This window comes from Daktulosphaira vitifoliae, unplaced genomic scaffold, assembly GCF_025091365.1.
Source record: "Daktulosphaira vitifoliae isolate Bord-2020 unplaced genomic scaffold, ASM2509136v1 Scaffold_1, whole genome shotgun sequence".
Lineage (NCBI taxonomy): Eukaryota > Metazoa > Arthropoda > Insecta > Hemiptera > Phylloxeridae > Daktulosphaira > Daktulosphaira vitifoliae.
In genome coordinates, this window is record NW_026099572.1 from 77,450,119 (window position 1) to 77,462,602 (window position 12,484).

At 26.0% G+C, this 12,484-nt stretch overlaps 1 protein-coding gene across 2 annotated transcripts in view; it reads right to left on the bottom strand.

Annotated features, from left to right (window-relative positions):
• Positions 1 to 38: 38 nt before the first annotated feature.
• LOC126895917 (protein O-mannosyl-transferase TMTC2-like) overlaps positions 39 to 12,484 on the bottom strand; it is a 124,537-nt gene continuing 112,091 nt past the window's right edge. Inside the window, exons 7-11 of one of the 2 annotated variants that reach the window (XM_050668245.1) lie at positions 10,838 to 11,082; positions 8,542 to 8,682; positions 4,752 to 4,836; positions 4,503 to 4,681; positions 39 to 1,318 (exon numbers count right to left, since the gene is read on the bottom strand). In XM_050668245.1, the coding sequence (XP_050524202.1) occupies positions 1,151 to 1,318; positions 4,503 to 4,681; positions 4,752 to 4,836; positions 8,542 to 8,682; positions 10,838 to 11,082 (818 nt within the window). In that variant the 3' untranslated portion in view covers positions 39 to 1,150. The remainder of the gene's footprint in view (positions 1,319 to 4,502; positions 4,682 to 4,751; positions 4,837 to 8,541; positions 8,683 to 10,837; positions 11,083 to 12,484) is intronic. The other variant, XM_050668243.1, reaches the window with a different exon arrangement.

Genomic DNA, 12,484 nt, shown 5'->3' on the forward strand with positions numbered 1-12,484 from the left:
GTAAATACTTGTGTTTATATTATTTAAACGGATAACTAAGTTTTAGGAAATTAGAATATTTATTAAAGGAAAATTTCATGCGTAAAATTTTATTTGTTTGGAAATGAACTAAGTAATTTAAAAAACGCGATAAATTGTAAAATTATATAGGTATTACATGTTAAAAATAACAATAACCTACTTAAAACTATTTTATTAAACATACGGTGTATTATGATCTACCAAAAGATACATAGTATGTTACAAATAAGTTTAGTTGTATGGTTAAAAAATAATTGTAAATTATATAAAAAGAGAATGTTTTGTAGTTGATTTTGTAAATAGTTTATAATAAGATTTTTTATTCAATTTAAAATTAAATAATAATAACTAATGATAATTTTTGGTCTAATATAATTTTTTATTACAGATAATGTGAGTATAGATATAAAAACGTAAAACAAAAAATGTTAATAGTTAAGTTGAGATAATTTGAGTCTTTTAGTTTTATATCCACTATGTAAATTAAAAAACTGAAAATGAGTGTAACATTAGAAAATTGTGTTTTTTTTTACTCTTTATTCGTTGTATAAAAAACATGTAATTTTTATAAATATGCCTCGGGTAGTATTTGATATCTGGTTGCATTTTAATATTTTGCAACGTGTTTTGTTTGGCATAAAATTAAATAATTTAGGTTATATGATTTTAATGGTTGTAGGAACTTAAAGAATCAGTGAATACATATTTATTCAATTACACATCTAGTGTATAAATAATTTTTTATTTATTGTATACATTTATTAATTATTTTATTTTAAAATGCTTACAAATATTATTATTTTTAACACCACTTTTAATCACATAATTTAAAAATTTTCTTTAAAATATATAAATCTCATAGTTGAATGAAGTAAGGTGACGTTTAATTGTAATTTGTCATACCTTAATTCGCTGATATGAACTATCTTTTTAAAAGGGTTTATAAATATAATTTTATCCATACATATTGTTATTAAAATAAATACACAATTAAGTATAATTATACATTATAAAGCATTACATAAGTTAATTATATTTTGGAGTTAAAAAAAATATATATTTATATACTATAAGAAACAATAACAGGTTATTAAAAATTAATTTTCAAACGCTGAGTCGACAGAAAGCATCACGCTCTAGATCTACGTCGTAGGACGTTTCTTAACTTGTTTAGGTTATCTAAAGTTGTCCGATCGTTTGGCGATATTCTTAAGGCATTTTGGTAACTAGTTAATGCTTCACGATGTTTTCCATTCATATGAAGCATTGCTCCAAGATTGCTGTGACTACTTGCATCCTAAAAACAAATTTTTTTACTGGTAACAATTTAAAATTTGTATTAAACTACGAGTTTTCGTCAACAATTTAAATACAAGACACTTAAAATAATTTAAATTTTTTTAATTCGAAGATTTCATTAAATTTTCTTAAAAAATTAATAATTAAATATTTACACAATTATAAATAGCATTAATTTTAATACTTAGTCGATGTGTACTTTGTTAGCGACCTTTATGTTAAGATTAAATCTTAACTTGTGTGCTATGCTTGGCATGTGCTAACGACAAGACAAATTATAGGTTCATTTCAAAGAATCTTTGCTGAATCAGTTGTCGCAGCTTGCGCACATTTATTATAAGTGAATTACTACCAATGGTTAGGGTGAATTAATACATACGCGTACAATGTAAACCCAATAAGGAGACAGAGGAACATTTTCAATTAAAGTGATTATCGCAAACATCAACTACACAGTTGGCGCGAGAGAAGTAGAAATTTCCATAATCTCTGTCCCCGCGGGTCGTCGCCATAACCGTTATTTGCTTACTCACCCGAAATTGATTATAAATTAAATTTTGTTAATTGAAAAAAAGTAATCTGATCAGAGAAATAGATATATGGTATGTCATGGTGAATCTTCCATAATTAAAATATTCATAATGAAATAATTAAAATCCAATAAAAATCATCATAATATCAATAAAATAGATATATATTTTAATATCCTAGGACAGGCGTAAATAGATTGAAACTAGGGTCTCTTAGCCTCACAAATTTGTCTAAAAATTAAAATTGAATTTCTAAAATTATTGTAATATACAGAGTGTTTCAAACCTAATTAAAAACGATTATAACTTTTGATACAATTATAATTTTGCTAAACATTTTTAAAAACAATTACTGCCTTCTTAGAATATGTTTAAAGCATAGCTAATAAATAGCTAGTTTTAATGGATATGACGAAAACGCAATTTGAAAATTAGTCCGAACACAAAAGTGGAATAAAGAATTGATGAAGGTAGTTAGTACACTGACTATTGTGGGAGAACAAAAAGTAATTAGGGGTCGCCTATTTTATACTATTTGGGAATTTCGAATAGGTTAGCTAAAATTTTTTAGATATTGGTATTACTTTAATAACATCTAAGAGTAATAATTTAAGACATTATTTGTTAACCCAAAAGATAAAGTAGAAGAAAGAGGGAAATTGAGTATTTATAAAATACAATGTAAAAAATGTAATAAATTTTACGTAGAGTAAGGAAAAATAAACATAGATGTAATATTTAAAGAACACTTAGTTGATAAATCTTCTGTTGCTGAACATATATTGATACATAGTTACTTTATTAAAATCATAAACCTATTTAAAAACGTAAATAATTACAAAGAACTTAATATAATAGAGGTATTAGAGATGTTTAAAAATAAGAATTATTTAATTAATTGGAATCATAGCCCACTGAACAATTCGTTATTTAATATATGTAAACTGACAAAATGTGACTTTCAACTAGCTGATAACATCACTTTGTGATAACGTCATTAAATGATATGGTCACTATTAATAGTATATAAGGGAGTATATTTAGATTGAGGTGTCATGTATTTAGTGTTATAATGGTAATATTGTTTCCAAAATACGTATCTGTGATTTTTAGTGACATTTTTTATATTTATTAGTTAAAAATTAATATTATAAATATATTTATAAATTAAAATAATTTTAGTCATATAATTGATCAGTTCTTATTATATTTTCTTTTGTTATTTATCATTAAAAAAACTAAAATAGCTTTTTTTTTTTTATATTTTATTTCTTACAAACAAATTTCAAAAAATAGAATGAGAATGAAACACCAAAATCGAAAAAAATGTTCAAAAATTCACTTTTTATTTTTCTAAATATTATTACTTTTTTAATATTTTACAACTTTATATTTTTATTAATATATTTATGGTTCGTATTTTAAAAGCCAGAGTTTTGTTTTTGGGATGTATAATTTAAACAAAAAGAAGTTATTAATTTAGTTTTAATTTTATAATTTTAATACGGTATTAATGTAAAATTATATAATATTATTAATAATTTAAAAAGTGCTAGAAATACACTCATGGGGAGTGTGTCGTCTTCGCCGCACAATATATTTTTATTATACAAAGTTATAAAAGTTGTTATAAAAGTATATATATTACTACCCCCAAAATTGTCTTTTTTCCATTTATGTATTCACGTTTTAAAGATTCAAGTTATATAAATTCATTGTAAAAAGCTATTGTAATCTACAAATATAAAACATACAGGTATAACAATAGTGATTCCTTCTCCGTATTGTTCATTTGGCAATAAAAAAAAATTGCTAGAAATTGTTTTTATTCACGTCAATTTATAATACATCATAATTATTTTAAACTATTTCGAATGATTTTAATCTAAATATAATGTTTATACTCATAAAATTTATACTCTATGATTTATTTACTTTTATTTTAAGGTTTTAAATTAAATTATAGCTGAGAAGGTGTTTTATCATGATATGTGCGTTTTTTTTTAATTAGACTTATAAGCTGTTATTGAAAAAGTCCACTTATGTTTAATACTCCATTTTATTACTTACTTAATTATAAAATATTTTATTTTTAAAATTAAAAAAATGAATTTGAGAATTTTTTTCCTATACAACACAAGTTTAAAAAAGTATACTAAATTTGACAAATCAAGATGGTATCTAATTAAGACAATTGCTATTTATTAGAAGATACTTTTCAGAGAATCCTTTTAAATATATATTAATAACAGTGGGGTAACCAGAATTTTATAATGGAGGGCATAGTAATAATATCTATAAAATTCCATATTTTGATACATATTTTTTTGCTCATTATTTCATTTACATAATTCTTATTGCTGATAATGAGGGTAGGACCCCTTGTTATCTTCTGGTTACGCCATCACTAATAAGAAATATTGATGTATGATTTTTCTATTAATGCCTAATAGAATTAACAAAATATCATTGCACAGCACACAAGATTCATTTTCAAAAACTGTTCTTTTTTGACGCTATATTTTTTTTTGCTTATTGAATTAACTTAATTATTAATTAATTATTTCCTGAGTAGTGATTTTTGTTCTTAAAAAAAAATTTCCATTCAACGTAGAATGATCTTTGATTAACATAAATTATTGTTCATCATACTTGTGGTCTGAGCATTGCAGCTTTTCTATACATGTCTTCGGCCCTAAGCGATATCCCTGCCTGTCTTAGAGCTGTCGCCGTGGTAACGATGAGATCATAGTCTTCTGGCTCTAACATAACAGCTTCCATTAAGTGAGCAGCTGCTTCGGGATATCTTTCTTGTTCTAATAAAAATACTCCTAGAAAATTAAAATAAACAGATGCTAATGACAATTAAAATGAGAAAAAATGTGATATAAAAATACTGACCAAAATGTTTATAAACTGATGAATCACCAGGAGCCAATTTTTTTGCCCGTAGAAACCAATTTTCTGCTTCGTGAATTCGGGTTCTCTAAAAATACATTAAAATTTATGTAAATTATATAATAGGGGAAAAACAAAATCTTTGTCAAAAAATGACTTATTGTCCTGTATGTGTTGTACGAGGTGTTTTCAGAAATAACGGGAATTTTTAAATTTCGCGAGTTTATCGAGTCTGATTAAAACAATTTTTTTTTTATAATATTGATAAACATGTTCCTGAAGTATGATAAAATTTTTAACTAGATTTATTTTTTATTTTGTCAGTGGCGGGTTTGGTTTGATTAAAAAATGAAATAAAGTGTAACAAAGTGTGTAAAATGTTAACAAAGGCTTATGGTTATTCTGCTGCGAGTAAAACAAGGATATACGATTAGTATAAGCCTTTCTAATATGGCCGTGAAGACGTTGAAGATGACGGACGTGGTTATGAACGACTCACAATTAGAGAAGTTGCTTGAAATATCGATTGGCTCATGTCATGAAATTTTTTCAAATATTTTGGGTATGAAACGCGTAGTAGCAAAATCTGTTCCAAAATTGTTGAAATTTGAACAAAAACAGCGACAAATGGAAGTTGTTCAGGAATCACTTAATGAAATCAACAACGTTGCAGAATTACTGAAACATTTTATAACAGGTGACGAAACATGGATTTATAGATACAATATCGAAACTAAGGACCAAACGTCCCAGTGGAGGCCTTCTTGATCGCCAAGACCGAAAAAGGCTCGACAAGTGCGATCGGATGTGAATGTTATGCTCACTGTTTTCTTCGATTTTAATGGCATAGTGCATTATGAATTCTTGCCACTAGGTTAAACGGTCAATAAGAAGTACTATCTACAAATTTGACTCCGTTTGCGTAAAGCAACCCGAAAAAAACGATGCCCCAGCCTACATAATCGCCAGACGTGTCTTCGTGTGACTTTTTTCTATTTCTAAAAATAAAGTTTTACAAGTATAGATGACATTAAAAGCGCATCGCTGAATGAGCTGAAGGTTATCCCAAAGATAGTGTTAGAGAACTGTTTTAGGGCCAGAAGAAGCGTTGGCACAAGTACATAATATCTAATGGGGACTTTTTTGAAGACAACAACATTAATGTAGACGAATAAATGAACAATTTTTCAAAAAACAAAAATTCCCGTTATTTTCTGAATACACTTTGTATATGTCATAATTGAATTTTTTATATTATCAAAGCATTAGCAAATTTTATATGTGCACTATATTAAAATTTATAATATATATATATTCATGTGAGTTTGAAAAATACATGTAAGACAATATTAAACAGTAAATTACTTTAAAGTAAATAAATTATTTGTTCAAAAATTGTTGAATATTTTATTTATAATTATATGGGCCCCAGTTTTAATTAAGAATTTCCAGGTTTATATCATTCTAATTGACTCTTTTAATACATTTGACACACTTTCTCATAATTTACCTAATAATGAATTTAGTTTTGGTTTTGATGATCTCCTTTTTTAGTTACGCTCTTTTTTTTCTGACCGTAAACTATTCGTTAAAATTAATAATATACCTTTTATTTGGTTTATATTACTTTTTAATGATCAATTTTTTTTTTAAACTGATTAAAATTTTTCATTAGATTGAATCTCCTGTAAATTGTCTCCTTTTATAAAGAGAACATAATCAGTTTAGTTGCTGAGTTTCTCATTTTGGACTATCTCTTAATATTGATAAGTGTAGTGTTATTTTTATTTCCATATCTAGAGACTCTATTCATCAACCTAACTATCTAAATGGTATCCGGTTATAACGACTACACTTCATCCAAGACCTTGATATCTATTATACTAGTACCTTTTACTTTAGTCAATATATTGTTATGACCATTAGTAGAGCTTTTAATGTTTTATGATTTATAAAACGTAATATCAAGCTCTTCAAGTCGCTTAACTGTTTCCGTGCCTTATACTTTGCTCTTGTTCAATCTCTCCATGAGTATAGTTATATTATAATGAACCCTTATTTTATTAAAGATCAGTTACGTCTGGAGGGGGTCTAGCATATATTTTTATCCTGTACCGATTTTATTTTTAATTTTAAATTACTGCCACCACGACATGACTAGATCAATTATTATTTTTATGTTCTCTTATTGATTTTCCGTATAAATAATGCTGATGCTCAATTTATGTATAATTCCCTCAATAATTCACTTGATGCTCTTGGTTTTCTATTACGTGTTTTGTTTAGAGTTAAATCTCGCACCTCTAGTAAAAAAACATTACTTTAATCTCTACTTGTTCTACTTTTTATAGCAATTTTTTAAAATGAATTCTCAATTATTAAATCTTCATTTATCTTCGTTTAAACTTAATGTGTTCACTTAACTTATGTTTATCTCATATTTATAACTCTTGTATTTTAAAGTTTCTTTTATTGAAATTTTTAGTTTATTTTATATTTATTTTCCGGAAGTATCTATAATTTTTTTTAAATTTTGTATAATAGTGACAACAATTAATTTAAAAGACTATCATGCTAATCAATTGAGATTTAATATTGTTCTTAGTAATTTTACATGATTTTGAATTTTTCATTATTAACTAATCTAACTCAACTAGATAAATAAACTGCATCTTAAAATCGATGAGTGACATTGGAATAATATATTGTTTTCGTATGTCGACCCAAAAAAAAACACTCTGTCATGTTCTATGTGGAAATTATTACTGCACTCTTAAAGTGCACATAAATAGAAACAATAGAATTCGAATGACTGTATTTATCCTACACTTGTTTCAAGTTCAGTAGTGAATTCATAATAAAGCTTAATGACGTTATAAATATTTAATTTTCTGAACTTTTTTCACCTTAAGTGAAAAATATATTTTTACTGTTGACAAATTCATTTGTTAGACTTAAAACGTGCCACACGCGATGTGTGTGCATGTAATACAACTATTTGACACAATATTATTTGCGAAATGAACCTGGGTGCATAATGTGATTAAAAAATTTAATTGGATTCAACATTTTGACATGGCTATTGTACATTGTCCTATAAAATCTCTACTCACTAAATTTAATTATTTTGTTGGGATCAACCAAGTTTTAATTAACTACATTATACCTTTTTTACCCCTCTCAATTTTCTCTAGTTTAACTAAACATTTGTATGGAATAGAAATTAAAATGTAATCTATACAAAAAAAAAAACTGCTCTTGGTTTAAATTTATAGTAGCCTACTTTTTCTAATTTTGATTACATAAAAACAGAACATATTTTTATGTGGGATAATTAAATTATTGTTATTTAGTATTTAAAGAATAATTTTGCCATCAAATTTACCTATTATATATTTTCTATAATTACAATGAAGTTTTTAAGAGTTATTTAAAATATGAAACAATAAAATATTGTATTAAAAGATTAAATATTGTCATAAACTTAGAATTTAAGACGAACAATATAATTAAAAATTATATTCTATACATTGATGGTCCAGTAGAAAACTTTATATCATTGTTGAAATGTAGTTATTTTCAAAGTATGGTGAGTAGATTTATGATGTTATTAGTTTTTTAAAATAAATTATAATTAATAAACAGGAATGAGTGATTTATATAATGGTGTATTTTTCTTTTCTAAATCTTTAATGTTATAGAATAAAAATAGAACTCTTAAATTGTAATTAAAAAAATATATATATTTGATTTGTTGATATTTTTTAATTTAGCTTTTGCAACCACTACTCACGTTTTTCGCCAGCCATTTTCCATAGTTTAAGTGTGAAGGTACATGATCTGGACCAGCTTCCAGAGCCGCTTTATGCCACATTTCAGCTTCCCTATGACGGTTAAGTTGAGATAATGCGTCACCATAAAGACTGAACAGAACCTATATAAACGTTTGTACAATATTATAAATAAAGAAGTTCGCAATAAGTTTGCTCAAGTACATGTAATACGTTGAAATAAATAGTTAATTTTTTTTTTTTGTCGTATTCGCCAGCACCTCAATTTTAATCAACTCGGTTGTAAAGCAGTCGCATTATGATTTTATTACAATTCCATTTCGTTAAATTATTGAATTCGTCGACTCGATGTATAGATCATGTATTTCTCTATTGTTATATCATATGATTTATTCTGTCGAAATCGAACAATGGACACGATGGCATATTCATGCTCATAATATATTGCATTGTGTAGATGGATGAGTTTTCAAATCAAATTGGGGAATCATTTGAGGAGAAACATTTTCACATAACATAATATTGTCATAATAGCTTAACGTTAATACGTCATCTACGCGGCATATATATAGAATCTCGCTGAGGTAGCTGTGGTATACAATAAACAGGATATTATTAATGTAGTTTATGTATATGTAAACGAAATTAAATAAAGTTGTAAAAAAGGAAGAGAAATAGGGATCAATTAATCGAAACATTAAAGTTCTTTTTACAGTTATTTACACTCGGTTAATTATCCTGTAATTAAAATTAAATATTTTATGCACTTGTAACCTAAACTATAATTAGTGCCTAAATCATGAAAGTAAAAGATCTTATGTCGTGATAACAACAGTGTTTGCTTAGGTTTTAAGGAAAAACTCGTATTATGTAAATGACCACAAAGAAATAAGGGTGACTTAGGTGCACCCAACGGTATCAACTGAGTTAGCATTAACTTGTAAGCAGGTGCTTCAGAGGAGTTGACAAATAATTTTTCTGATAATCTAATCCTTTTAATAATTTAACTAATTATAATTAATTAACTTGACACTTTAGAGTAAATATTATTAGTCAAAGCAATTATGTTTTTTAAAGTTTTAAGGTATAAAATTTAACTATATTCAAAATATATCTTAAATGAAGAATAAATAATGAATATTGTTTCGGCCCGTTTTCTAATTTTAAATGAGTTTTCTTTACAATAAAATGTATTGAAACATAAATTACTATTTGTGTATTGTAAAATATATTTCTAATTTTTACAAAATGGGTAAAATTTTAATTTAAAGCAAAGATTTCTATGAAAAGTAAAAATGTTTTTATTAGTATTGCTAGACGATGTAATGGTTATGTTAAGTAATAAATATAAATACTTTTATACTTATTATTGCTGTAAATTATTTTTTATCTCGTTATTTTTAGAACAAGTAACATCCACGGCTGTCTGTAAAATATTATGACTGGTATGCAAAATGAACTAAAAACTCTATTTAATCAGATTAAACGAGTTTAATAAAAACCACTAGCATAATACAACTGCTGCTTTACCTTTTTTTATATTCTTCAAAAACATTTCTTATGAAAGCTCTTTAAGACTTACAAATTTCTCAGATAAGTAATTTTCTTTAGAGAACATAAAAAAAATTATTTTTTTTATAGTCATTTGATTTTTATTCTTACTCAGAGTTTTAATGTGAATAATAAATTCAATTTATAGTGTTTTCAATATTTATGACTTTTACATTTCGATAAAAAAAAGCTGTATAATATAATAATGAGTGTATGTTATATTTAAAAAGATGTCTTTTTTTACACCTACAGAATTCAATGAATTTTAGTAAAAGTACTTTATAGACCTTAACTGAAATAAGTCATAATTATAATTTTTACCAGTCTAAAAAAGATATTATAACTGGGTAAATGTTTTTTGTCGAAATTTTTGAATTTGTTCTCAATAAATTCTATACATTTTTCTTCATCAGTTATTCCAATGATTTTAGTTGTGAAAAACTATTTGTTAAAAAAAAAAGTAAGGGACGGTTTTTATATTATATTTTCATTATTACTATCTTTAAATATATCAATATGTACAATAATTACAATCTCAACGTAATCATTTTCACGAAAATAAACTATTTACCTATTACAAAATCCTTTCTTCATTCATCTGTATAGTGGTTCCTGGCTTATTTATTAAGTTATAGTAAGTTCTATTTATCAGTTTTTTAGCTATTCCGATATTGGTTGAATAATTGATTAGTTTGGGATATTTAGGTCAATCGACAGTTTTGTTCTTTTTTTATTAAGTTAACTTACCCTCGAGTTGTAATACTGTGGAAGTACACTGACAGCTTGTTTATAAACTTGAACTGCGTCCGTGTATCTTCCTCTATCAGCATGAAGTTTTCCCAAGGTGACTAAAGCGGATACCCTACTGGTCTCGTGATTAACGGGATCCTTTGAGCGAGATCCATCTAACATAGCACATGTCTTGAGAACAGTCTCAGCTTCTTCACAACGACCCATTGTTGCCATCAATTGTCCCATATTTAAATAAGCAACTGTTAACAAAAATAAATAATGAATTAAGATGTATTAACTCAAGATTTCTATAGAAACTATGAATTTTTCTTTTTAAAATTTCAGTAGCAGAAAAAAAAAAGTCGAGTGGTTGATCGATAGTGACAGGTTACTTAGTGTGGTCGGAAATTCAATTTTACGGTCCAATGTTAATTCTAACTTCAGTAATTTGCCTGTTCTATTAAACGAATAGTAGTTCCCGAGGGTATTCTTGAGCTAGTCGTTTAACGTGAATTACGAGTTTACTGTTGTTTGTCATCTGCAAAAAGACTTGAAGAAAAAGCCAAAAACTAAAAACATATTTCAGATTCTTAACATCTTACGTTTTCTTATTAATGTAAGTCTATTTAAAAAAAAACCACGAGAACCCAGTAAACACCAGCATTCTTCAAATATTCTAAAAAAATGCATAGACTACATAGAATTTCACGTCAACATGATTGAGCAAATTAAAAAATATAGAGTTTCATTATCACAAAAAATCTTAATGTTTTATTTACTCTGTAATGTTGATGTAAGCACTTTTATACAGCTTAAATAGAATGACTGGGCTGACAATAAAAGTACTGTAGTAAATGGCATGATAAAAGAAGTGGAGCGGAGTATAAATTAAAAAGAAAATCTCAGCAGTTTCTAGTGTAAATAAAACCGTAAAAAATAACTATGACAATTTGTGAGTTACTTAAGTTATAAATTATCCTGTTTTAAAAAAGGTAAATTAATGAGAAAATCTTATAGTATTAGTAATATCTTAATTTAACAATCCATTTCTTTATTTAAACATTGATTAAAGTCATTGAAAACCGGTTCAGATTTCACAATATAATAACACTATAAGATTTATTGTGAAGAATACTGTACTTTAAAAGAGTAAAATATATGTATCTTTTTTGCTTAATTAAAATTTTTAAAAAAATTTTATGCTTTTTTGATTAAATTATTTAAAAAGGGTTTAATACCACGGCTCGTCGCGCTTTAAAACATATCTAACCTATATAACAAGGTTTTGATAATTAGGTTTATTAGGTGGATAATTACGCCAATATTAGCTTCGATGCGTAGCGGAGAAGGTATTAATTTTACTATGATGTGTTTTTTTTTTTTTTATGTCTGTTGCCACTTTTTCTCAGCTCTCACTGGACCGATTTCTTTGAAAAATACGTCAAAAGATCACAAATCGTATCTAGTTGAAGACATTACCCTTAAAAATTGAAAAAATTTCCCTCGTTCCCCGTAAATGGGGGAAATATCCAAAAAAATTACAAATTTAAAAATCGCTAATTTTCGAAATTTTTTCACTTTTTTTTCTTAAAACTTCCATAACTTTTTGAAAAATCAACAAATCAACATAATTTTTTTTTATACTAAAACCTTAGATATTTA